Source organism: Lissotriton helveticus, chromosome 1_1 (genome assembly GCF_964261635.1).
Source record: "Lissotriton helveticus chromosome 1_1, aLisHel1.1, whole genome shotgun sequence".
Classification (NCBI taxonomy): domain Eukaryota; kingdom Metazoa; phylum Chordata; class Amphibia; order Caudata; family Salamandridae; genus Lissotriton; species Lissotriton helveticus.
Genome location: NC_136057.1, coordinates 832,753,335 through 832,780,195, shown reverse-complemented (window position 1 = coordinate 832,780,195; position 26,861 = coordinate 832,753,335). Strand labels below are relative to the sequence as shown.

General features: G+C 44.9%; 1 protein-coding gene across 1 annotated transcript in view; it reads right to left on the bottom strand.

Moving 5' to 3' along the window:
- Positions 1–26,861, bottom strand: part of PARPBP (PARP1 binding protein) — a 236,194-nt gene that overhangs the window by 106,753 nt on the left and 102,580 nt on the right. The window contains exon 6 of the mRNA XM_078674673.1: positions 8,481–8,635. Within this exon, the coding sequence (XP_078530799.1) occupies positions 8,481–8,635 (155 nt within the window). The remainder of the gene's footprint in view (positions 1–8,480; positions 8,636–26,861) is intronic.

Genomic DNA, 26,861 nt, shown 5'->3' with positions numbered 1-26,861 from the left:
ATGGAATTGAGCCCAAGTGTACCATAGCTAACCGTCTAACAACTTGCTATATCATAGATATGTTCATCAACAACTCAATATATACACTGAATTCTAGTCTGTATCACCCTTATACAAGTGCTCCTCATGACATTAATAATTACCCTAACAAAGTGAAACACTAACCTAGAAATCCTTGCACTTTAAAAGGTTAAAAAGTCTGTATGTTTCAGGAGGAGGGCCGTTGTTCTCACTTCACTATAATGATGTAAATTACAGGTGTGTACACAAATCTTCCTCAAAATTAAGACTACCTCTCGGGGTTTCAGTGCTCATTTTAATGTATGCCTCAACTCCAATTGCCTTAACTTCCTTTGCCTTTCACCTCCTCATATGCTCATCGAACACCATCTAATACACAGTAAGTCAAACCCTCTATTATGGTATTCTTCGAAGTGTCGGCTATTGGATATGTTTTATCACGGTTTCTGATTGCTCTGAGAATATGTAAAATTATTGTATGCAATGCCAAGATGGTACTCCCTACATAAGCTAGATGACATGGGAACCTGAACATATAAACAGCATACTTGGTTTTACAGTTGTAATGTCCCTTGATGTATTTTATGCAGGATGATAGCGGTGAGGCATATTCCGTTGTGTTTTTGCTGTGTTGACAAGCTTTACATCTACCACACTTCTGAAAACCCTTCTTACTACTGAGCAATGTTTGCTTGACCACTTTTCTACTCTCAGGATTACTGCTCAATAGATCAGGTCTCATAGCTCTGGCACATCTAAAAGTGATGCCTGGCCTGTGTGGGGCTTTTTGAATGATGGACCTTATCGCAGGTTCTTGTTTATTAAAGTGGTAATGAGCTTAAAGTATGTCTCAAAATGATTGTGTTTCTGCTTAATTCCCCTCTTAAACAGTATATGCTCCATGAGCTTAGACTTAACTTTAGTAATGGAATCTCTCAAAAATTTACTCCTGTTCATTGCCCATAGCTCTTAACCTCGACCTGAGGTCATTAACTGCCTTATCTTCCTCGGTTTGCTCACTGCAGTTATGCCTAATTCTGAAGCATTCCCCATATGGGATGCTTCTAATTAAGTTACATGGATGGAAACTCAATGAGTGTTAACACCAGACTGCCTGCTGTGAGTTTTCTAAACAATTTTGTTTCCAGCCTGTTCTCTTTAATGTACTTAGTGAGGTCAAGAAAATGTACCTCAATCTCGCTCATCACACTTTTAAAATGCAGGTTGAGGTCCCTGGTCTCATTTCTGCCCAGAAACATTCTGGCACTGTCTTCTGTGCCCTACTACACAAACAAATTGTCGATAAATCGACTCCAATGGATAATATGCTCATCCCACTCGGCTTAAGATACAGCGTGGACCACATGCACCTCCCACAAGCCCATATGCAAGTTAGCATAGCTAGGGGTGAAGCAGGTGCCTATAGCTGTACCACGCGTCTGTTGGAACAACTCTATTGAGCGTAAAGAAGTTAAGGCATCTCTCTAACATTGATAGCAATATTTTCGTGTGTTGCCAAAGATTAGGTGGTCTTGTGCCTAAGACATAACTCACAGCTCTCATCCTATCTTGGTGTTGTATACTGGTGTACAGTGTGGTGACATTTACTGTGAATAAAATGTAGTCTTCCTCACATGGGAGATCATATATCCTGTGTAAGAATTCTCCTGTATATAATAAGGGAGACTCCTCACAAAGTCTCCCAGAAAGTGGCCAACTTATTCATACGTATTTTCAGAGGCGCCACTGATAGTAGATATAATAAGACGCTCTGGGGGGGTAGTCCCTATTTCTGTGGACTTTGGGTATCGGGGACAATACTGGCGTTACTGGATGGTTTATTTTCAGAAACGGATACTCTTCGTGGCTCAACAAGCCTTGTTCCCTCCAGAGCTTTAAATCAAGATGGAATTCAGCTAAAACGGGCTCCACTGCTCGGGTAGTGTATTTACGATAACAGGTTTTATTGTTCAATTGCTTCTAAGCTTATATTTGTCTTTGGCCCACATCACATTATTTCCCCCTTTATCGGAGTTATGAATCACCCAATCTGTTCTTAACTGCATATTATTGAACAAATCATGGTAGACTCTCTCTCTTTGATTATACACACATTTTTCATCACTGAAAAAGTCTATGGCATCACAAGCCATTGCTGCATGAATTTGGAGTTTTACTTGAAGTTTGTAAATACATCTCCAAAACATCAAGTTCTTGTTCTGTAAATCAGTGCCTTCTCACTCATTGGAACCTGAATTCCCTTGCTGGCATTTTCAAATCTAACATCAAATTCATATCCTCTATTTGAAGTGCACCCTGGTTATCCATTGATCTTTGCCCTAACTCGGTTTGTTCTTACGTGGTTGGGTCATGAGAAACTTCTTTAGTTTAATTGTTCGTATTTACTTGAAAAAATCTATTTTAGTTTGCGGCTAGTTCATGTTCTGACTCGGGCAAAATGAAAGCCTCAATTTCAAGATGTCAATTTCTTTAGCTGTTCAAATGTCAGTAAGGTTGATATTGGAATTTTCCGAATTGTGCGCAAATTCCTCCCTTTTCTTGTACCACTTTTGACTTTCTCCTTGGTTTGATTAGGTTGTCCTGACTCCCCTCTGCCTCTTGCGCCTTTTGCTCTCTCTCTTGGCAGTTTTGGATTTTGTAAATATTGTTGTGGGATTAGGTGGAGTCGCCAGTCTGGACGTAATAAAAAAAAAAAAAAAAAAAAAAATCAAACTCATCTATTACTGAGGGCATTGCAGTGATCTGTGCTGGACCTGCTCCCTCTTTAATATCAGTATCCACCTCCGAGCTGAATACACTGCTGTTTTCAGAGCAGATTTCTTGTCCCAATCTGCCAGTTTCAGGTAGTTGTTGTCTCCTTATATTGTCAAATTTTCTTGAGAAACAATAGATGTTTCCCTTTCTTATAATCAATGTTGTCCTGCAGAAATGTTTGGGTCTTTCTATTTTTAATTGACTCTTGCAGTTTTACAAGTCTCTTTCATACCCGACTGAATCTTCACCACTTCTTGATCTTCCTCTTTGCTGATAAACCGTTGTGAATTATCTATTTCCTCCAATATTTTCACTCCATCAAGATCACCATATTTTATTTACATGCCCAGTATCCTTCTTTAAGATTCATTATTGTTATTTGCCCATTCGCATAGCATTTCTGGGCTAGGGTCTTCATAGCCACAGAGCTATTAGGATTCTTAACCCAAGTGAAAAACGGCCAACCTCAAGATACCATTGCAATGATGTAGCTTCCGAGCATTTGGACAACTGTGCGTTTTAACTTCTCAAGTCTTCTTAGTTTTGTGTTTAAAACCCCTCCTGCATTTTGGGCACTCTTATTACTCAATGCCCCCACTTCTCCAGTCACAGCGCGTTGAACATTTTGAGCGCCACCTTCTTTCCTTCCGGCATCTCCGTGGCAGACATTGTAGATTATCAAATATAAAGCACTGTTTTATATACATATATATACACAGGGATGGGAAATGAAGACCATGTGCACTTTCCCTGAAAGATGGAACTATCCGTCGGATGTCTTCGATAATCTGAGGAGGAAGGAAGGTGCAGAGGACAGTAGTGTTTAGAACTGCTCCTATGAGATGAGAGGACTCAAGGTGAGATTTAGGGCTGTTGATTTAAAAGCTCAGTAGGGCAGTAGTCTACTGAAGATGGTGGGTCACCACCTTCGGTGACTCAGCTTTGATCAGCCAGTCATCCAAACACAGGAACAAAAATTCTGACTGACTGAGATATGCCAAAATCACAGTCTTCACCTTGATGCGGACCCAAGGTACTGATGTTAAGATAACAGGAGCATAGAAATTGATGATGGGTGGAGACCACCACAAAATGCAGGTACTTCCAATGCAACATTAGAATCAAATGGTGAAAATGTGTGTACTTCAATTCCATGGAAACCAACCAGTCTTTCACTTTCAATGCCAATAGGCTCTAAGCTCGGGTCAGCATCTTGAGCTTTTTCTTTCTGAGAATTGGCCGCAGACTGTCATTCTTCTTGGGTCCACGGAAGAATTGCAAGTAGCATCCTAACCCCATTTTATGCCCTGGCACCAACTCCATTGTCCCCTTCGGCAGCACTGCTGCCACCTCCTGTTGCAAGACTAAAATGATCTTCCAACTGCGGAAAGACCAGGGGGGGCCAGGTAAGAAGGCTAAAGCATACTCCCTTTACTTCACCCTGAAGAACCCACTGGTTCAAAGTAATTACCTCCCAGGCCGGTAGAAAGGATGACACCCAGCCTTTTACAGGATCCTAGTGCTCTGGTGAGCGCAAATGAGGACTACTTTCCTGGTCTTGCGGGGGTGGGGAGGTAGGGAGGAGATTGCATGCTGGGAACCTCAATCCTTACCTCTGCTCCAATATTGTCTGAGCAAGGGCTTTGGGGGCTTCTACAATTGTAGCTGAGCTTACTGTCACTGACTAAAATTGAAGCCTCTCAAGAAGCCCCAAAAGCATTGAAATTGCCAAGAATCCCACCGACACAGAAGATGTTGAAAGCCTAGAGACCAAGCCGAAGCCCCATGTTAGACCCAACACCCTTGGGTACTAGTCCCCAAAACCTTTTGCTTTCACCTCTCTGATTTTGCGGAGTTACTTTTTGTTGGCTTTAGTACTCTGTGCACTTCTGTTATGTTCCATAGGGTACCCCAATATAGGCTTGAGTAGTCCCATGGCCCTTCTCCTACATTTACTGTACCATAACACTACATAACAGGTTTTGGTATGACCTCCTAACTAGTTAAGCGCTGCATTAATGTCTGGAGGTTTCCCCGAAAACTAGCTACATTAATTATGCAAGAGGATTCTCCGAATTACAGCAGGATTACCATCTCCTGCACAATAACTATGTATGAGGGTCATCCCTTCCATCCTCCTTGGCCGACATGATACAGCAAGGTAGAATACCCAAGGGTACCTTTTGGGTATTTATACACATCTTTGCCAGGACAGGTAGCGGAGAAAGACTTCCATGCCGACACACTGACGCAAGACTCTGATGTTCCTTCACGCAGACACTCCAGCTCGCAGTGGTCCGACATCCTTCGCAGGGTGTCCAGTCTCTCACTGCAGGTAATGGGGTTGGCTTCAGCCTAGGGGAAATTCTTGGCTCTACACCTACATACATGCTAGGCACACTTAGTTACATCTAGTTAGGGTTGCATAGTAGGAGTACATATTACGGTCATGTATTTATAAGCTTGCATATATTCATTGCTTTAGCACAATGGTAGAAATCTACCATCCATTTACTCTATTGTTGCTCAATATAATGTATGTCTGTTTCAGTATTATGGTTATTACAGCACACCAATTTTAAACTAGAATGATGCAGGTTCAATAAATGCGGATTAAAAACATCCCCACGATTTGTTCTGTGTATCTCTGAGACAAAGTGAGCATGAGTGACTGTGCAAAAAGTACTGTACTGTTTCCACGATCCCCGATGGGACAGGGTTGTCATGTTCGATAGTTGCCAGGAACTATTCTCTCCTTGGTAAGAGGTTTACAGTGGCACTGTGAGCTTGCTGGTATACAGGCGAACATATCCATTGGAGGTGTCTGAAATCAAGTCTGGACACCTATCCACAGTTTGTCTAAACGCGCAGATCCTATATAGATTTATAGGAACTACACATCACTTCATCACTTCTAACCAGTGCTAAAGTGCTTGTGCCCTACCACTAAAAGTAAAACTGGCCTACATCAAAGGCATACCTAATTTACTTATATGTCCCAAATAAATGGTACCATATGTACCCAAGGCCTGTAAATTAAATAGTTCTAGCGGTCGGCAGCATTCATTGCACCACCCACTAAAAGTAGAACTTTAAAATACGTCTCAGGCCTGCCATGGACATTGCTAGTACTGCACTTGTAATTTTTTTCCACAGGAAATGCAAAAACTCGGAGCAAGCTGGGAATCTGCATTAAAAGGTGTAGAAAAAAGGGACCAATGCTGTTGACAGGGGTGGGCACAATACGGCTTTGGTGAAGTCACCTCCAACACACACACACACAAAGGCAGCGCCCCTACTAGTGTGAAAGAGTTTTGAAGTCCCCAGATCCAGTCTGTCACCGGGAATTATTTAAGAGACGAGGAATCTGCAGATAGACATATCCATTAGAAATACCTTGTAGGGAAGTGGATTATCATGTGTGTGATTGCGATACCTCACCATGTAATAATCTCTATCAGGTCCAGTTAGGTTTCTTTAATAAACCCCTTACCTCAGTAGTGGATAGATGTGGCATAGAGCAGTCAAGCTTAATCAAGCTTAATCAAAAACAAAAGTGTAAAGCATTGAGAAGTACCAAAACAGTCAATAAGTAAGAAACACAACACAATAAAAATACAACACCAATTTATCTTTAAATAGATACCAAAATGGCAAACATATATGGATGAAAACAGGAGATATTTTTGAAAGGTCAGTAAATTCTTGCAAGTACAATAAATCATGGTAATCTGCTTCGCAGGTTCTGAGACCATGGGTTAGAACGTTTACCAATTGCTTCATGGACAGAACCATTTAAATCAAAGTGAGACAATTACCTATCGTGTCTAGCAGCTTCAGAGTCCTCAATGAATTTTTCTCATTTATCGCGTCCATCCATTAGGTTATCTTTATGCCGGGGTTAGGACATGCTGAAGAGATGAGGTGTGTGTTCCTGAGGCAACCTTGGTATCCATGAATCCCATGGGTAGTCACCAGCATCAGGACTATTTCCCACAAAGCAGCAGTGGAGTCCTGTGAAGGTCCTGTCACCAATGGTCAACTGATCTCCTGGTTACAACAGTACTCTCAGCAGATATTTACAGGTGATCAAATGCTTCCTTTCTGAGAACTAGGGTAAATTCTGGCTTCGAGTACCATGGACTTTGGGACACCTCAACGTTTAGGGTTCGATCTCCCAGGATTTGCTCACACTTTCACTAAAGTGCTGGGGCAATTAATTGCTGCAATCCACAAGTGAGATATACATTAATAGCCTTGGATACCTGTTGTACCATTTACTAGCGACTTACAGGTAAGTTAAATTTGTCAATTCACTAGGAGCACAGGGGGAAGGAAGGAGGAGGCTGCCCCCCACTCAAAGCCTATTTATACACAAAGAAGACTCCTCCAACCGGACACAATCTTGTGAAAAAGTGACTCATGGGAAAATCTCTTTTTCTTACTTCCCTTTTATAAGAATTTCATTTATTCATATACGTCACTGTGTCCAATTTATAAAAAACACCGACTGCCCATCAACTGCCACCATCACACCCCACATTCCGTCAAGTGAAAAAATGTGAGAAGCGGGAGAGAGCACCTCACGGAAGAACCGCCACAAGGGGTTACTGGCTGTTGATTACCAGTCTACCCACTTATCATCGGTAGCTCTCTCTCACCCTTGAAAAGAAGAGGAAAGGAAAGAAACAAATAGTGAAATCAACACATCATTTCACTAATTAGGACACATAAATAATAGCTCCCATCTGTGCACATATCCACACAAACATACACCCCACGTGAAAAAACACAAAAATGTGATTCTCATCGATAAAATTGAGAGGTTTGCATAGCCACTCTGACCTTTATTCTGGGCCGCAAGCCTATCAAACTAAAATTGGTTTCTGTTGTAACCAACCTATTGTTCAATTGCCAACATGTTTCGTTGCTATGTAATTGCGCAACTTCATCAGGGCTTACAAGGGGTCGTCCGTTCACTCATTCCTTGGTGTTTTTCATTTTAACACCTTGAGGTGGCACAGTGCCAACATACCAGCACACCTCTTGTCAGGGGCCTCGTGTCAGTTGATCACGTATCCCTGCAAAAACCCACCACACTGCTCGGGTTCTCGCTGCCGCGTCCCACCGGCGTTTCCTCTTTTCACGGGTGAGAGAGAGCTACCGATGATGATAAGAGGGTAAACTGTTAATCAACAGCCAGTAACCCCTTGTGGCGGTTCTTCCGTGAGGTGCTCTCTCCGGCTTCTCACATTTTTTCACTTGACGGAATGTGGGGTGTGATGGTGGCAGTTGATGGGCAGTCGGTGTGTTTTTTATAAATTGGACACAGTGACGTATATGAATAAATGAAATTCTTATAAAAGGGAAGTAAGAAAAATTGATTTTCCCATGAGTCACTTTTTCACAAGATTGTGTCCGGTTGGAGGAGTCTTCTTTGTGTATAAATAAGTTAAATATGTCAACCAAGTATTAGCCAATTATACACCCTACTTTGAGGATCAAAGCACAAGCATTGGGGCATGGACAGTAGGGTCCAGTGCACTACAAACTTGAGAAACCTACACCTAAGTCAAAAAAACAGTGAGGGTGAACCCGAAAAAAGCTATTTGTCTACAAACCTTCATCCATATATGTGCAATCACAAATAAAAAAATGTATTCAACAGATAAAAATCAAGTTACCTTGGATCAGAGATTTCCCCCAGCATTTCATCAAGTTTGTCAATAAAGTTCACAAAGCTGTTCAGTCCTTTGACATGTTTTCTTAGCGGATCAGACTGTGAAGGAGCGTAACCTTTGCCCCCAAGCTCTATAATTCGAATAAATGAGGTTGCCACCTAGTAAATTAAATATATATCAAGTTAGAAAAGCAATAAGAATGTGAATAATTTTAATATAGACAAGTAAGACAAACTTATACTGTAACACCACATCCGGCAGTTTTACCATCACTAACAGGTGCTACTATCTTCAAATTCCAACTGCGACTATTAATATATAGGAGCAGCAACACCTCTTGTACCAGAATCTGGAACCAGCATGTTAAGTCTGGAGGATGCAAATATTCCATTGATGTTCCACCCACCCTCGGTTTTAAGTCTACTTCTCACTCAGCCACTTAACGACTAATGCACAAGTTACTTCTTGTGTAACGATAGATCTGTAAGAGACAATAGTTAGTGATAGATTCCTTATCGGGAAAGATGGAGGATTGTGTTCTCTTGATTTATCAAAATGAGTCTGGAATAATTAGAAATCCACTTTCTGGCGTTTTTCCGTGCTTTGTTTTTTTAACACCTTGGCTGCTATGACTTTTCCCCTCCTGTGCTGACCTTTGCATGATCCCATTGTTCACGACAAGGTCAGCTCGTCATAAGCACACGACCAGTGTGCCTCATGACGAGCTGAGCTCGTCATGAGCATGGAAGGAGTTAATTTGAATTTTCATACATGAAATAAACAGACCAACGAAAGATAGCCGACACCTGTTTCGCCCTAGTGGTCCATTGACCTTGGGCTTTTTCAAGGCAAATCTTAGTTGTATATTGAAGTAATCTTCGTGTTTCTCAGAAAAGACAATGTTTGATCTCTGCGGTCCCAGGGCAAAAGACATTAGTTAGTGATAGATTCCTTACCTTAGAATATCCCCAGGTGTCAGACTGGATCCAGAAAGTTTTCGTCAGCAGTACCCCTGCTCGTCGATAGGCGGCGTCGTACGTCTCCGCGTGCTTTGCATTTGCTGAGATACCGTCACTGGAGCTACTTAGACGCGCCCACGCGCTCTGTCAGTTTTGTACACAACTTTCCGCGACAGGAACGCAGAGCCATGTAAGATACTGACCACTGGTGCATAGAAACTAGGGCCCGAAAGGATGACCTTAACCCCAGTAATCAGTTAGCAGAACGGGGAGGATGGGTGTGGCGGTAAGGAATCTATCACAAACTAATGTCTCTTACAGATAGATCGTTACACAAGTAGTAACTTGTGCATCTGAAAGAGGCACATTAGTCATAGATTCCTTATCTTAGAATAGATACCCCAGCAACACCAACCCCGGTGGTGGGTCTGCGAATAAGATTACACCAGAAAGTCACGGAGCACAGAACTCCCAAAGAAGCCGTCCCTCTGGACCGGACTGTCACGGTAATAATGCTTTGTAAAGGTGTGCAGTGAAGCCCACATGGCAGCCTGACAGGTGCCTTGCAAGGGGACACCACGTCCCAATGCCGTAGTGGCTGCTGTTGCCCTGGTGGAATGGAACGCAGTTCCTTTTTAGCCATAGAATAACAGGCCTTGATACACAAGATGACCCAGGGGGATAGTCCTCTAGTGAACAGCCTGGCCTTTCTTGGCGCCTGCGTAGCCAACAAAGAGCTGGTCATCCACCCGGAATGCTCGTGTGCGATTCAGATTAAAGGAAAGCGCACGTTTTGGGTCCCAGCGGTGGAGCCTCTCTATCTCTCTGGAACGATGCGGAAAGAAAGTGGGCAAGGTGATAAGTCTGCCAGATGTGGAAGGCAGTGACAACCTTAGGCAAGAAGGAAGGACGAGTGCGAAGCACAACCTTGTCCGGATGAACCGATAGAAAAGGAGGCTTACAAGAGAGCCTGAAGCTCACTCACTCTCCTGGCAGATGTGATAGCCACCAGGAAGGCAGTTTTCAAAGTCAGAAGACGTAAGGGACAATTGTGAAGCGGCTCAAAGGGAGCACACATGAGATAGGTCAAAACAAGATTCAAGTCCCACTGAGACATTATGAAAGGACCAGGCGGGAACATATGCGTAATGCCTTTTAATAATCTCTGTAAAACAGGAAACTTGAAAAGAGAAGGCTGATCTGGAAGCCTCAAAGGCTGAAATGGCCGAAAGGTAGCCCATGATAGTGCCCAGAGCAGAGCCCTGCCAGGCCAGAGAAAGAAACAAAAGGACCTCAGAAAGAGGAAAAGAAAGGGGATCCACAGTCTTGGCTATGCACCATGCCACAAATGTGTTCCACCTGCAGACATGTACCTATTTAGTGGAGGGATGCCTGGCTGCCAGAATGACATCACAGACTTCGGGAGGCAAGTCAAATGGAATCAACTGTCGCCGCACAATCTCCACGCATGTAGGTGGAGGCTGGGCAGGTTTGGGTGGAGAACCGTCCCCTGCTGCAGCAACAGAAGATCCTCCCGCAGAGGCCGTCTGATCGGGGGATACAGGCTCATACGGAGTAGCTCGGGATACCAAACTCTTAAAACCCAGTCCGGAGCCACAAGGATGAATTGGGCCTGGTCGCGTCTGATCTTCTTCAGAACTTTGGGCAGAAGGGGAATAGGCGGAAAGGCGTACAACAGACCGCAAATTCACTTGTGACGAAAAGAGTCGCTGAGCGAGTGCCTCCTTGGAAATTCCAACGCGCAGAACTGATGACATTGCACGTTCTCTTCTGCGGCGAACAGATGTAACCAAGGCTCTCCCCACTGTTGAAAGAGACCTTGCGCCACCTCCGAGTGAAGACGCCATTCGTGATCCATCAGACACCGGAGGCTGAGTTTGTCCGCCCTGGCGTTCAAAGAACCTGCCAGGTGTTGAACCGTCAAGGAAATGCTGTGACGCTCCAGCCCAAGACCCCACTCCGCCCTGTTTGTTGCAGTGCCACATGGCGGTGGTGTTGTCCGTGAACACTTGCACTACCTTCCCCCTGACAGAGGGGAGGAATGCCTTCAGAAGAATCGCCCGGAGCTCCAGAAGGTAGATATGGGCCACCCCATCCCTGGAGGGAAGCACCCGTCACCACTGTGTGCTCGGTTGTGGAAGGGAGAGGGATCAGCCGCTGACCCAATGCTGATTCGTGAGCCACCACTGCAGTTGTTGTGCAGCGCCCTACGAGATCTTGACGTAATCGGACAGGTTTCCCGGATACTGTGCCCACTGGAACTTCAGGTCCCACTGCAGAGCCTGCATATGTCACCTGACATGGGTGGTCATCAGGATCCAGGAGGCCTTAAGTCCGAGCAGCCTTAAGGTCTTCCTGACCGAAACTCAGGACGAGGGCTGAAAGATCGGAATCATAGCCTGAATGTCCTGGACTCGCTGTTCGGGAGGATAAACCCGAAACGGCGCTGTTTCCAGAACTGCTCCGATGAGGAGGAGCTTCTGAGAGGGAATCAGGTGCGACTTCGGCACGTTGCTGGAAAATCCCAGCAAATGCAGGAGGTCGGCTGTAATCTGGAGGTGGGAGACTGAGGCGAGCCAGACTTGAACAACCAGTCGTCGAAATAGGGGAAGACTGAAACCCCTGATCTGCGCAGATGACCCGAGGGGCGCTGTTAAGGCCAAAGGGGAGCACGGTGAACTGAAAATGCTCCTGGCCCACCGTGAATCGTAGGTAATGCCGATGGGCCGGCAGGACGGGAATATGAAAGAAATCATCCTGCAGGTCCAGTGCCACCATACAGTCTAGTGGGTCGAGAGCGGACAAGGCCTGAGCCAGAGTGAGCATCTTGAACTTCTCCTTCCGGAGGAAGCGATTAACGTTCTGAAGGTCTAAGATGGGACATAGACCCTTGTCCTTTGGTACCAAGAAGTAGTGGGAGTAACAACCACGACCTACTTCTGGCGTCGGAACGTGCTCTATGGCTGGGGAGGGGGGGGGGGGGAAAATTTAACTCGAAGGGGAGGGGGTAGCCCCTTTGAACAATCTCCAGAACCCACCGGTCTGATGTAATGGTGCGCCAGTGAGGGAGGTGATGACTAATCCTGCCCCTCACTAGCGTCTGGTGGGCCTGAAACACCGGACTAGGAAGGTGTGGGGAACTGGCAGCAGGGATGCTGGTGGACTGACCCGTATGCTGGCCCCGTGACCCGCCTCTGCGAGCCCCATGTCCGCGGCTGCACTGGGACTGTTGCTGCGCAGGCTTGCTCTGAAAGGAACGTGTTCGCACGCCTCTTCTGGAGCTTTGAAAAGAACAAAAGTTAGAAGTGGAAGGAGTACGTGCGGCCGAAAGGCCTAAGGACTTGCCCGTGGCCCGAGAGTCGCTAAACAGCTCCAAAGTGGAATCCACCTTATCAATAAAGAGGCGGATGCCATCGAAGGGCATGTCCATCAAAGTATTCTGGACATCTGTAGAAAAGCCAGTCGTCCTCAACCAGGCATGACGACGTAAAGACACCGTTGTGGAAATCGCCCTACTCCACAAATCAGCGGTATCAAGTCCACAACGTATAGTGAACTTGGCCACATCTCTCCCCTCCATAAGAGTTCGGGAGAGAACTGTCCGAGCCTCCTCGGGACACTGAGGTAGCACCTGCTCAACCGCATCCCATACAGAATTTGAATAGAGGTCCAAGAGACAGGCAGTGTTCACAGACCGCAGCCCAGAACTTGCAGAAGAATAAATCTTCTTGCCAAACTTCTCCAGTTACTTAGATTCCTGGTCTGGTGGAGCAGAAGGAAATGCACTCGGGACGTGGAGGCCTGAACCACCAAACTTTGAGGTATGGGGTACTGGGTGATGAAGGCCGGGCCGCCCAGAGACGGGCGATGACGTCGACCCACACCCTTATCCACAGAAGCCCCCGTTTTGGGCCGGGACCAAGTGCCCAAAAGCACATCAGAAAGTGCCTCATTAAACGGCAACAGTGGTTCTGTAGAAGAAGAAGCTGGCCGAAGCACTTGTCAGTAGGTTGGTCCTGACAGCCACTGTAAGGAGCTCAAGGCCAAGAGCCTTGGTTGCCCTATCTAGCACCGTGGAAAAGGAACCACTCTCCTCCATAGTAGCTGAAGGGGATGGTGAACCAGGCGCCGGAGTGTAATCCGGGCCACCGGCCTCCGCCTCCTCATCCCAGTCGGGGACGGACTCGCACTGTGCTGCGAGAGGGTCTTCAAACCCTTCCCAATTCTCCCTTTCCTGCACGAGGGGACGAGGATGTGGGTGAATAAAAGGGTAAAAGTCCCCCATTGGAGTCGGAGCTGGAAGACATCCCTCCGGCACCGTGTCGTCGTCGGAAAAGAAGCAGACGCTGGCGTCGGCATTGGCGTCAGCGACACCGATGTCAGTGAGGGCCGTACGGTGTCCACCGCCAAGAAAGGGGAGCCCCAGGCAGAGCCATGGAGGCCTCTGCATCGACGACATCGGGGCCGCAGCCAGGGATGTCGAGGAACGCGGAACAGTCGGCCCGCTAAGCCTGAAGGCGATCAGATGGGGCCGCACGGGCCGAAGATAAGTGCCATTGCAGACACGAACTCTTGCAATTCGGCTGAAGTTGCCGATGGACCGGCGAGGGGATGAGGAAGAGCGACAACTCTTCGACTTTTTGTGCTTCACCTTACCAGACTCAGAGTGCGAAGACTTCGAATGGTGGTGCTTGCTCCGCCACCGGGCCCTCGACCTCCCACGAGACCGGGACCTGGAACGACATGGGGCCGACTCTCGGGCCTCTAGCCACTTTCAGGACCACTCCCACAAAGTTTACGGGGCCATGGCTCGGCAGCGGGAACACGACTCTGTGTCATGGTCACGTCGCAGGCAGAAAAGACACTCCATCAGCGACATCGTGCGCGGACAGGCCTCGCAAAGTTTGAAACCAGGCATCCCTATGCACCAGGAGTAAGTTTTACTTACAATTAAATCAAACAAACACTTTAGTCAACAAGTTGACGGGGTACTCCTCTCTCCGGATCTCCGCTTGCTGGTGCGGAAAAAGAAAGAACGGACGTCAGCGCGCGTTGGCGCGTCTAAGTAGCTCCAGTGACATCTCGGCGAATAAGACGCCAGCGACGCACGCGGAGCCGTACGACGACGCCTATCGACGCGCAGGGGTACTGCTGATGAAAGCTTTCCGGATCCAGTCTGACGCCTAGGGGTATTCTAAGGTAAGGAATCTGTCACTAACATGACTCTTTCAGATGCATGAGATTAACAAGACCAAAGCTGTGACGACAGGCATGTGGGCACTTGTAAATTGAACCATTTGACAATTAACTTATTCCAACAGGTGTATACTCAATTCTTACTATCACGGAAAGTACATTCCATTCCAGCATCTCAAATTATTACAAAGAAGGAAGCCAATGGGAGTCTTCCAGAGGGCAGCATAGTTCCAGTCAGTAAGCAACCTCAGTCGGCATCGCCAGGGCATGGAACCTGCAACTATTTGTACCTGTTTTTTAAGAAAACAATCAGGATCCTGGCTGCTACAAGCCTATTTCCCTACTAAAATCAGTAATTAAAGTGCTGGGTTATATCCTCTTATGGAGAATAGATGACTGGGCGCAACTTTAAACCCATACTGAACTGGACAAAGGATGTTTTTGAGAGAGTAGGGGTACACTGGAGCAATATTTAAACCTTAACCTGATGATTGGTAAATATGTAGTGGCTAAAAAGGATCCATTTATTTAGCGCTCATGGACCTGAGCAGCGCCTTTAATCGGGTCAAAGTTATGGAACATCTTAGCAGATCCTGGAATGCCCCAGTCTTTGATAGATTTCTTACGGGCTAAACATTACGGACATTTCTGTCTCGGTAGGTACGGTTTGGAAAGTGAAAGCATGGACTCATTGAGCCTCCCTCGGGTGGTTAGGCAAGGATGCAGCCAAGCCACTCTTTCATTTCTTTTATATATAAATGCATTGACTAAAGTTTTTGTAGCAAATGCGGAGGACATACTGAAAATCAAATTTGCATATGTGCCATGCCTTTGATATGCAGATGATGTAGTTTTACTTTCCCAAACTTAGAATGGCCTTAGGGGTCCAAAGGATTTGTTTGATAAGTTCATGTATACAAACATTGCCAAAGCCCAATTTGTGGTCTATGGCAGCCAGTCTCCTAAAGTAAGAGCGATAACCATCAAAGAGAAGGTAATTTCAATGCCGAGAGTGTTGCTCTACTTGGGCATCAAGTTTGAGCAACTAAACAGTTGGATTCCTTGTGTGGTAAATAGATGCTTACGCTTTAATCAAGCATGTGGGGCCCTTTTTAGGTTGTCCTCAACAAAAGGCAACCAACCATTGTCCCATTACAACAAATTTATAGAATGAATAACGTAAATGATGGAGTTTACAGCAGGAGGAGAACAGTTTTTGCAGGAGACTACATGGTGTGGGCCCCGCTAGTCCTTGCCTTTCTCTGCAAAAAGAGGTTAATTTGGGATAAATGGAAGATTTTTATAAAACTTGTTCCATTGCTCTTGTGGATTACTGTCTGGAGTGGGGAATACACTTTGTTTAACAGGGATGTGATCCAGGACTGCTTGAATTTGGACTTTGGATATGAAATTCCTTGGCTGTATTATGTTAAAAAATTGCAGTGTTCCTGGGCTGGCCAGAGGTGTATTATGTCCCCCAGACATTTGTTAAAGGTGATAGTCTTAAGGTAAAAGAGCAGTATTTAACATGCTATGAAAGCCAAAGAGAATGCTGCCATGGACAAGCTGTCCTTATAGGCTTAATTGGCTCTCAAAACTAATGTCGACCCTGAGCCCCATCTCTCCCTAGAGAGAAATCTTTGGGAGAGATCTTTGCTCACAAGGTTTTGCTAGGGCGCAATTCATTCTAGACTTGGTTTTCCTCCTGAACAATATGATTCAGCTCAATATCGAGTTCTCCCTTTGATGGTAATTCACTACAAACCATGATGCATCTCATTTTATTCTGCAAGTTTTAGGAATTTCTCCAGCGCAGATTTGTCACCTATTTTAAGATCTAGGGGGTTTTATAAGTACAGACCAGCTTTTTATTATCTTCAATTGCTGTCTGAGCCTGCACTTTCAATTGCTGTGGAGTCTCTTAAAAAATGCTCTGTTTTTGAATACCACTTCGAATTCTTAAAGATTCCATGAATAGGTATAAAGAGGATTGACCGAGCTATAGAAAGGGGATGAGTTAGTTGATTCAGATCTCAGTTTTTTAGATTTGCTACTTTTATGAATGTTTTTTATATTATTCTTTATATCTTAATCCCTATCTATCTGATTCATCTGTATTTTAACTATGCTGTTTTTAAAATGTAATCTGATCTTTTCTGTTTATTGTATAATAATCAAATAAAGATATTCATTCTTTGAGACATCCTGCAACATGACCTTTTCAAAGTGTGTGTCCGCCAGCCAGAAGGAATCCAGGACATGATTGAAGCAGTTATCATGAGGCGAGCCAAAAGTGACTACTTTACAGATTACATCAGTGGGAACATACCGCACGTAACAACCTGGAAAATTCTACACCTGCCAGGCACTTTGTTCTTTGCTTCTTAAAGATAAACAGAGATCAGGGAGCAGTCCACATTGTGGTAAGTACCAGATATTATATACAAAGAGCGGAGATGAATGTTAAACTGCAAAAGACACAATCTGCTGGAGTGGAAGATACTGGTGTAATACTGAGGCATGCTATTTCCAGAAACCAACATACTTATCCTCCAGAATTTTAACATTTAGCTCTTGTTACAAAGTCATCCAGTGCCCTGGGCACCGCCAACTTCTTTCGCTGACTGGTAGTGGTGGTAACTGACTGACTAACCTGGGCTCTGCCTAAGTAGGCCCAGGCCAGTGCCATGCTGAAAGACACTTAGAATACAGTGAACACACCTGCGTACACTAGGGTACACTATGGGTTAGGGTAAACCTACGATTGGCAGGACTTCCCCAATACAGCCCTAGTACATATTAGGGCAGGGGGTTTAAACTACCTTTAAGTCACTAGTATATAATAGGGCATGGCAGTTTAGAAGCCAGCAGCCCTTTCTGCACTTGCATGTGTGCACTGCTGAAGTCCAAGGTCAGTTTAAAAGCAGCCCTGTGTTGTAGGACTGCTTTTAAAATGCAAATTGTGCCCAAACTGGACTTTGGTGTTTGGGGCACTTAACAATTGATAAACTATGTTTTGGCATATTAGGTAGCCCCAGGGTCTCTCCTATGTGTTCCAGGCGTGGGGGGGCAGGAATTTACAAGAAGGACCCTTATAAAATGAGTTTAAGATGCCCTGGGTTAAGTGAAAATGCAAGTTTCACTCCCAACATTGTGATAAAGTGCTTCTGCAAAATCGACTTTTGTGCTAGGAGCACTGTGGAAGGGTGATCTACAATATTTTTTCAAATTCAGAACCCCTAAAGTCTCCCTTAGGTGTTACAGGGGTGTGGCGTCCAGTAGATATAGGTAGGGTCCTTAAAAATATATTTTATAAGCCCTGGTGCTGGAAAAATGGCTCAAGTCATTTCTCCCGTTGCAAATTCCCAGACACATAGGTCAACATGGCAAGACATTATTAACAAATAATTCTAGGAGAATCATAAATACAATTCAAGGACTTCCTAGACTGGTATTGATATCTACAGCAATATGGTATTGCTGAATTTCTCCTAAAGTGCACAGACAAGATGTTAGAAGACTTTATCTGCAAGCCAAACATCAGTCTGATTGGTCAGAATTAAGTGGATTAGCCAGGCTACTTTGAGAAGGTGATACAAAGCCCCTTGGGATTAGAAAGCTCTTCTAGGAGGGCAGGGTTCTGCTACATAGAAATGCCAGAGCAGAGGGAGGGGTGGTAAACAATATTCTTCAATGAGAGGAGCAGACAGGCAGGAGACTGTTTCATTTAATCCTCTACTCTTTAAACTCGGCCACGTGGTGGGATTAAGGAAGGAATGAGGAGATGTAAAGTGTAATAACCTATGGAGATTAACCACCCTGGAGGTGCGTTTAGCAAGCTCTTGTCTCTCTGCTGTGAAATCAGCCATGATGAATTTTGGCAAAATGGTGCTCTCTGGGAGAAAATAATGCCACACTTTGGAGGATGGGTTTATACCGGGGGGATTGCCCCGCACCGCATTGAACAAGAGTACCTTCCTGTTTGACCCAGAGAACTTGGAATAAGTATCCAAGAGGGGCAGAGCTTCTGGGATCTGCTGCTTGGAACTTAAGGAAGAAGGGCCCATGTTGGAAGTTTGATTTGACCCAACCAGGCCCTGCACTTACTGACTGCGCCTGCTACAAAACCTGAAACTACAGACCTGTGGATTAAACCTGCTTCGAAAGGACTAAAAAGAGGACTCCCTGCATCCTATAGGTTAACAGAGCTCACCTGGAACATCACCACCAAGAATCCTCAGCCTGGAGTACTACCAGTGGATTTGGAAAGTTTTTGTCCGAGTGGATTGTGGGAAATGAAGTCCCAAACTTTCAAGGACCATCTTGGAGCTTCCAGACCCTTGGAGTAAGTTTTGGACTCTTTGGAAGCCTCAAAGGAACTTCAGGAAGAAGTGCCAGAAGTTTGGAGAAACTTTTGAAAAAAGCTTCATAAGTGGACCGACTCGACCAGGCCAGCCAAGCCAGCGACTCTCAACCGCGAGATGGCTGCCATCAAGGTTCGTCCCGCTGAAAAGCTCCGGAGGTCCGACTTCCATAGTTTGACCGGGAGTAAGCGGAGACTGAAGCTGGTGAACCCTCTCCAAATGCGGCCTTGTGAAGAACAGCGAGTGACCACACAAGAAAAAGCTCCTTAAAAGTTCCTACGTTTGAACATGGAAAAGGTGACTGAGACCAAAAGCGAAAGCCAAGCCACCCACCTTCAACCGTGAGCCAGCCTGGATCCCCGGCTCATCCACCTGGAAAGCTCTGGAGGTCGGATTGCCACAAGTTTGACCTGGAGCTCGTCGCAAGGCAAGCCAAGCTAGCAAGCCCTCACAGAGTTCAGCCTGGCTGAGAGCTTCGAGGGACCCCAGGAAGTAAAGCTCCAGAAAAGTTTCTAAGGTAAAAACTTTGACCGAGACCTACCATGAAGGGTAACTGCGAAAGAGCTTCATCGCGGTCGCCCTGAAACTTTGATTTGTCTGTGTCTAGTGCGGCCAGATGTCCCAATAGGTTTCTATGTGCTAAATAGTGCTAACTCTAAAAGTTTCATCTCTCTGGTTTCCTACATTGGATTTTTTAGTTTTGGTGTCTTTTTAAGGATAAAAATATTTCCTATTTTTATAAATCGGTGCTGGATTTTTATTGTGTGTTGTGTTGAAATTATTTACTGAATTTGTGTTTTTAAATGCTTTACATACCTGTCTTTGAAGTTAAGCCTGCCTGCTCGCAGCCAAGCTACTAAAGGTTCAGAATGGGAATAATTTTCTAAGAACTGTACTGAGCCCTATAGTGCGCTAATGGGCTCATTGTCAGTGGTAGGTCTATATTACCACTAGTAATAACCCACTTTCCAACACACCTATTATCTGGATCCATCACAAACCAAATCAGTTGTGTCAAACCTAGTGGCTAAACTTCCAGTAAATCGTAAATGGACTAACTCACTCAGCAAACTGCTCCCGGACACACAATGCTAGCAATACACTCTTCAGTAATCTGTAGTGATCAACCTATCTCCTTTCAAATCCGCTTCCAAGCCAGAAAAACAGCGATGAATGAAACTCACAAAAGCAACATCAACAATGGAAGACAAAAATTAGACATGAACACTGGATTCTAACCTCATCTAGACCTCAAATGACAACTAGCCACTAGAGGTGAGCACCTTCCTTGATTGGCTCAGTGATAATTTTGACAATCATCAATATTGAAAGGCATCTGCCCAGACTTACTTTTAAATATCTCATCAGGCAATAATAAAGGGAAGAAACTGAAATAAGAGCTCTGGACATAACAGCACCAACAGAGAAAGCTGGACAACATGATAAAGTTAGCCTAGTTCGCAACAAATTGCCAAGTGCCATCACTACTCTACATGTATAATGAACACAGAATGCCCTTCAGAATTAACTACACAGGAATCTGCCATAATTCAGCAACCTGGAACGGTCCACTTCAGTGATCCCACAATCTGCAGCGGTCTGTGACACAATCTTGAGAGCTTATTGCCAAAATAGAAAAACTAGGGACCAACTCCGGAATAAAGCTGCCTCCAATGCTGCTCCTAAAATCACAGGCTCACTGTCATCAAATACTTTAAATAATCCATTACCCATAAAAAGGTTTTCTAATACAGCATTAATTGAGCTATTTAAAAATAGCAACCCCACTGGTTCGCCAACCAACCAGTCTCCTGCAAAAATCCACAAAACCATCCTCCTGAATATATTTGCTGAACCGATCGCAAGAAATGCCTTGTCTAGTTCCCAAAATCAGTGATCATTCCCACCAAGGCATCGACCAATCCTCAAGAAACAGAATCTCAACCCGTCCAATCCTACAAACTAAAGGTCTATGGACAACGGCCCATTCCTCAGAAAACCAATTGAAAGAGCAGTCCTTAGATAGCTAACATTGTCAATGTGCATAATTTACTTTTGCATCAACAATCTAGATTATGTCATGGTAGAGATACAGAGTCAGCATTATGAATATCTTAGGTGACTAAGTTTAGTGGTGGAAAATTTGGCATGGCTACACTGCTACTTCTAGCCTATCAGCAGATTTTAGTACGGTCAACCATCAGATGTTGCTATTTAATCAGCACACACTGGAAAAAGGAAAGTGGATATCTTGCTACCTTAAAGACAAATAAAGCTTGGTTATTATGCCCCCTTTCGTCTCTGCCCACATAGCCCTCACTTCGGCATCTTACAAGGCTCAATTACCTTCTAGCTTCTCACCAACAGAACAAGTTACTTATTTTTGGTAATGCTCTCTGGTGAATACTTGTATAAAATTGGGTTACTGGTTGACTGGGGTGTGATCCCTAGTCAAGGAGCAACCATAATCATTGTCAGGCTAAGGCACAAGCAAACCCCAAATTAGCTTGTGTTCAATCCCTGGCAGCTTGGCAGGGAGCAGTCACGCTTCACTTAGAGGCAATGTGTAAAGTATTTGTGCAACCCTTAAACATTAATACAGTGAAAACACCACAAAAAAAGGATCCCACACAAAGTTAGAAAACTAGAGCATCATGAAATAAACAAAACAAAAACAACAAGAATTCAATCCAGAAGACCGGAGGTATGACTTTTTTTTAAAGAATGAAGTGTAAAATAGCACCTAATAGCGACATATATAGCGACATATTTTCAAAATAAAATTTCATTTATCTATGATAGTTTCCCTACCATCTGCTCTGATCATACCAGAGCTACAGGGGGCACTGATATTTCCATGCTAGCACATGGTTGTCATCTTAGGCATTTCGAAACGATCTCATTGGAGGATCTAAAACATCTAATTCAGACAGCAAAATCAGGTTCTCCAAGTGACATTTGCTCTCCCAGTACAATGGCTCTTCTCTTCCCCATCTGTATCTGTAAGAAGCATATGTCCGACCAATCCTTAAAAAATTGACAGCAGATCTTGAACAATTATAGGCCAATATCCTTGCTACCCTTGCTAGGGAAGATACTGGAAACACATATAAATAAACAACTGTGCAATCATTTAGAGACAAATAACATCCTGGACCCTTCGCAGTCAGGCTTCAGGCTGGGCTTTAGTACCGAGACCGCCTTATTGGCTGTCACGGACTCAATAAGACTAACCTTAGATGAAGGTGGATCTGCAATTCTCATCCTCTTAGACCTCTCCGCAGCATTCGATACTGTCTCCCATCGACTGCTGTTGGAGAGGCTACAGGATTGCGGTGTTGAGGACATCGCCCTGAAGTGGCTAAAAAGCTTTTTGACAGATAGAGGGCAAACTGTCATGTTGAGCCCTTATAGGTCCAAAAAGTTACGTTTAGATCAGGGAGTTCCACAGGGCTCCTGTATGAGCCCTACTCTAACATATATATGGCTCCTTTGGCCAAAATTGTCCGACAACTTTGGGTTTGAGATTATATCATATGCTGATGACACCCAGCTAATCTTACCCATGGGTTCAAATCGGAATGAGGAGAGTGCGTTTTTCGGCTGGTATGATGGCCATCTCAAGCTTGATGACAGAAAGTTTTCTCCAGCTTAACCCAGGAAAAACTGAGTTTATGTTTTTGGGAAGAACGAAAAATCTCAATATGGCCGATTGGTGGCCTGCCCAGCTGGGGACGGCTCCTTAACCCTCACCTTTAGTGAGGAGTTTGGGAATTCAATTGGATGACAAATTAACCATGAAGGATAATGTTAAAAACATCATTGGCTCTTGCTACTACAGCCTTCGCCTCCTTCACAGAATTATCCCATATCTGCCAGTGAAACATCGCATAACAGTGGTCCAGGCGATGGTGGTGAGTCGCTTGGACTATGGGAATGCCCTATTGGCAGAAGTGGGTGAAACTCTGATAGCGAAACTCCAAGTCATCCAAAATACTGTGGCAAGGATGGTTTTAAACCATCCTCCAGGATCTCCATCACTCCCACTGCTCAGAGAACTTCACTGGCTTTCATTCTTTAAGATCTGCTGTTTCACTTTCAAAGCCATCAATGGTGCAGGTCCCGTCTATTTACAAAAGAAACTCTGTATGCAGTCCTCCTGTAGCAATTTGAGATCAAATGCTATGGCCTTGTTAAAGATTCCTCATATTAGATGCATTCGTTCGGGGGGCAGAGCTTTCTCTTATATTGCTCCTACATACTGGAACTCATTACCAGAGCCCCTACGCAAATGTCCCTCCTATCTGATCTTCAAGAAACAACTCAAAGCCTTCCTATTCTAACCTTTCGACCTTAAATAATCTTCTCTCTCTCCGGTCTCCTTCACCTTAGCAGCGCTGAGATGCCCCTGGGTGAGTCATGCGCTATACAAAAAGGACAATAACATAACAGAACATAAAATAAAAGCACAAAGTGGCAACCGCAGCTTTCTGGTTGCAATGGAATGGGTCAAAATTAAAAGTTCGGACCAACAGCAGGTACGATACAGTCCCAGGTTAGTTCAGCTGAAGCTTTACCTTCTTAAGTTCAAGTTAAGTGTCCCGTTTGTGCTGCAAATGGCCGAGAGATCACAGGACACTGTTGAAGCGCGAGGAGCCGGCCGGCGTCCTGTGCGGACTTTGCTGGAACTTTGCAGTGGCGGTCCCTGTAAGCAGTCGATGCTGCAGTGCGACGAGTCCGGCTGGCAGAGCTTTGCCTTGATTTGTCATGTGAACAATGTGGTCTGGCAGCAAACTGGCCCGTTTGCAGTCACGAAGAGCCCAAAAGCTTGATTTCACACCAATAATCCAGGACCTTGATAGGCACCACTTGGGGGTCTGAAACCTGCTGCAGCTGGGTCCAGGGGCTGGTGTAGGATGTTAGGGAGCCTTTTATGTCCCCAAGGCTCAGATCAGGAGGCCAGCAGACTAGCCCTTGAAGTCACTCTGAGATCCTGGGTTTAAGATGAAGTTGCAGGTCCAGTTTTCCTTCTCCAGGCAAGAGGGCAGGCCAGCAGTTCCTTGAGAGCACCAGTCTAGCACAGAGGCAGTCCTTGTAGCAGCACAGCAGTCGTCCTTCGGTGAGAATCCATAGGTCCAGAAGGTACAAAAGAGTTGGTGTCTGAGTTCCAGTATTAACACCCAGTTGTGCCTTTGAAGTGGCAAGAATATTCTAGAGGTTTCTGCCTTTGCAGTGAGGAGAAGATTCTAGAAGTTTCCTTTTGAAGGCCCCAGGCACCCGGCCTTCCCAGTCTTGAAATCTGACTAACTACAGGGGGTATGCTTCCCTGTGTGTGGTGGCAGGATAAAGCATACTCAACTGTAAGTGGGGCTGTGCTCAGCTCCTCCCTCACATCCTGCCAGTAATGGCCCATCTAGGCACAAGTAAGCTCCCTATTGTGTGTGGTTGCCTAGGAAGAAAAAACGAATTCTCAGCTACACCCAGTCATGTGAACCAGGTAGAGACCACAGGCACTAAACGGCTAAGGCAGGAAAATGCCAACTTTCTAAAGAGACATTTTCAGAATTGCAATTTAAAACCTGAAATCACCATACGAATTTTAAATTGTGATTACAGAGACACAAAACATGAACTGGTACCTATTGCAATTTGGAAATTACACTTATAGAATATAGTAAGGTAACTCCAATTTTATCTTATTGGAGAGGTAGGCCTTGCAGTAGTGAAAAACAAATGTAAGAGTGTTTCGTTTTTTACTACCAATACATGTGCAACATTTTTAAATATATCCTATCCTCTGGGTTGTCCAGGGCCTACACTTGGGGTGACATAGGTTTATTTTGCCAGGTCAAAACGGCAGTCTAAAACTACACACACACAAACACACAAAGCATGCAAGGACAGGCCTGAGAGATGTTTAAAAGGCTACTTATATGGGTGGCACAATCAGTGATGTAGATCCACTAGTAGCATTTAACTTGCAGGCCCTGGGCACATCTAGTGCTACTTTACTAGAGACTTACAAGTAACCTAAATATGGCATTTGGGTATAGGTCAATGTTATCAAGTTCAGAGGAGAGAGCACAAACACTTTAGCACTGGTTAGCATTGGTAAAGTGCACAGAGTCCTAAAGCCAGCAAAAATTAGGTCAGTAAAAATGGAGGCAGAAGGCAAATAGTTTAATGGAAGACCACCCAAAGGATGACAGGCCTAACAATACTCTAACCCCAGATTTCTCACCTTGCAAATATTCCCCAGGTGTCAGGCGGGCGGGATCCAGAAAAAACCGAAAACAGTACTCTTGCAAACAGGGATGTGGAACCGCGTGGCTCCACTCCAGCAATTGGCAAACTGAGCCGCATCGAAGTGCCACCCATGCACTCTTACATCAGTTTCTTTCACAGCCTTGTCTGTGCCCTTGCATGCAGAGCTCATCAGCCAGTTGGGATGCTTACTCTGCAGATCTCTAGTTTGGGACCTTTTTGGATGAAAAATAAGAGAACCCAACATGTGCCCATGAAAATGAGGAACTGTACCCTACATAACCAGTTCTAGGATAGTTCTCTTTCAATGAAAGCCCAGAATACTCCCCTTGATCCTACTAAAATACAAGACATGTATGTAGACACGGACTACAGGCAAAAATAATGCCATATTTAACCTAATTTAAATGCCATTTCCAAACTGAAAGGCATTGGGGTACAATAAGGGGAAGGGGCAAACACATGACGGACATGCACTTCTAGAATAAGCAGATTCCCGTAGATAATGTGATACAATACATTACTCGTGACCCAAATCAAGACACCATAAAGGGTCATAATTTGAACTGGTATGATCTAACTGCTATAGCTTCTCTTTCATAAGTACAATGTTGAAATGGCCTTTACTTAAAACAATTGCGATTAACCGTCCTGTTTGCAGATTCACACCCGATTTTTGCTAGATTTAGTACGGACTCTGAACACTGGGGCACTGACTTCAAGTGCATGTATTTCGACCACTAAAATAATGTGCACTTGGCTGTTCTCGGGGAATTTAACCCACTCTGTATGGACTATAAGTTAAATATCACTAGTGGAGCGCAGAACAGATTGTGCCGCCACTACAGTGACAAATTGAAAACATAACTCTAGGCCTGCCACGGCAGCATTGCACGGCAGCTTTAAAACTGCAAATTCAACACGGCAAAATAACCCCTTTGCTAGGCTTCAACTGCCCTATTTAATACCTATAAATCACCTAACAGGTGAGCCCTAAGCACCCATAGGACAGGGTGGATGGTATTCAAACTGCAGGACATGTGTACTCAAGTGTTACATGTCCTGGTAGCGTAAAATCTCCAAAGTCATTAGGTCTCGCCTAAGCAGCGTGCATGCGCTGCATAGGAGGGCCTTTAGCCGTCACTCTGCTCATTTTCAAGCACACACTCATGCTTGTGGCGGCATCCGCCTTGCGGGAGCGAGCAGGGGCGCGACACATGCACAAGTGCAGTGCTCTAAAATGAGCAGACTGCGGGCGCACGCACCACTCCCGGACTGGTTTTGTTTTGCTGCTTGATGACCCCTTCATTATGACAGTCTTCTAAAGTAATTCTTTCTGGCAGTGTTCCTATGCGGACTTAAGCTGACAACTCCTTTTGCTTCCATTTGTTGTCCGGACACACATCTTGCTCTCTTGTGAAGCGCTGTAGTGCCCCCAGGCCAAGTCTGTGTCCAGAAAACTGCACACATAAAATAAATGCATACAGAAATGCTTCCCACTTATGGAAGATTTAGACATTCATTGAGAGGTTTGTTGCCCTCAGCTGCCCTCCGGTGGTAGTTTTATGAACTCTCAGCCC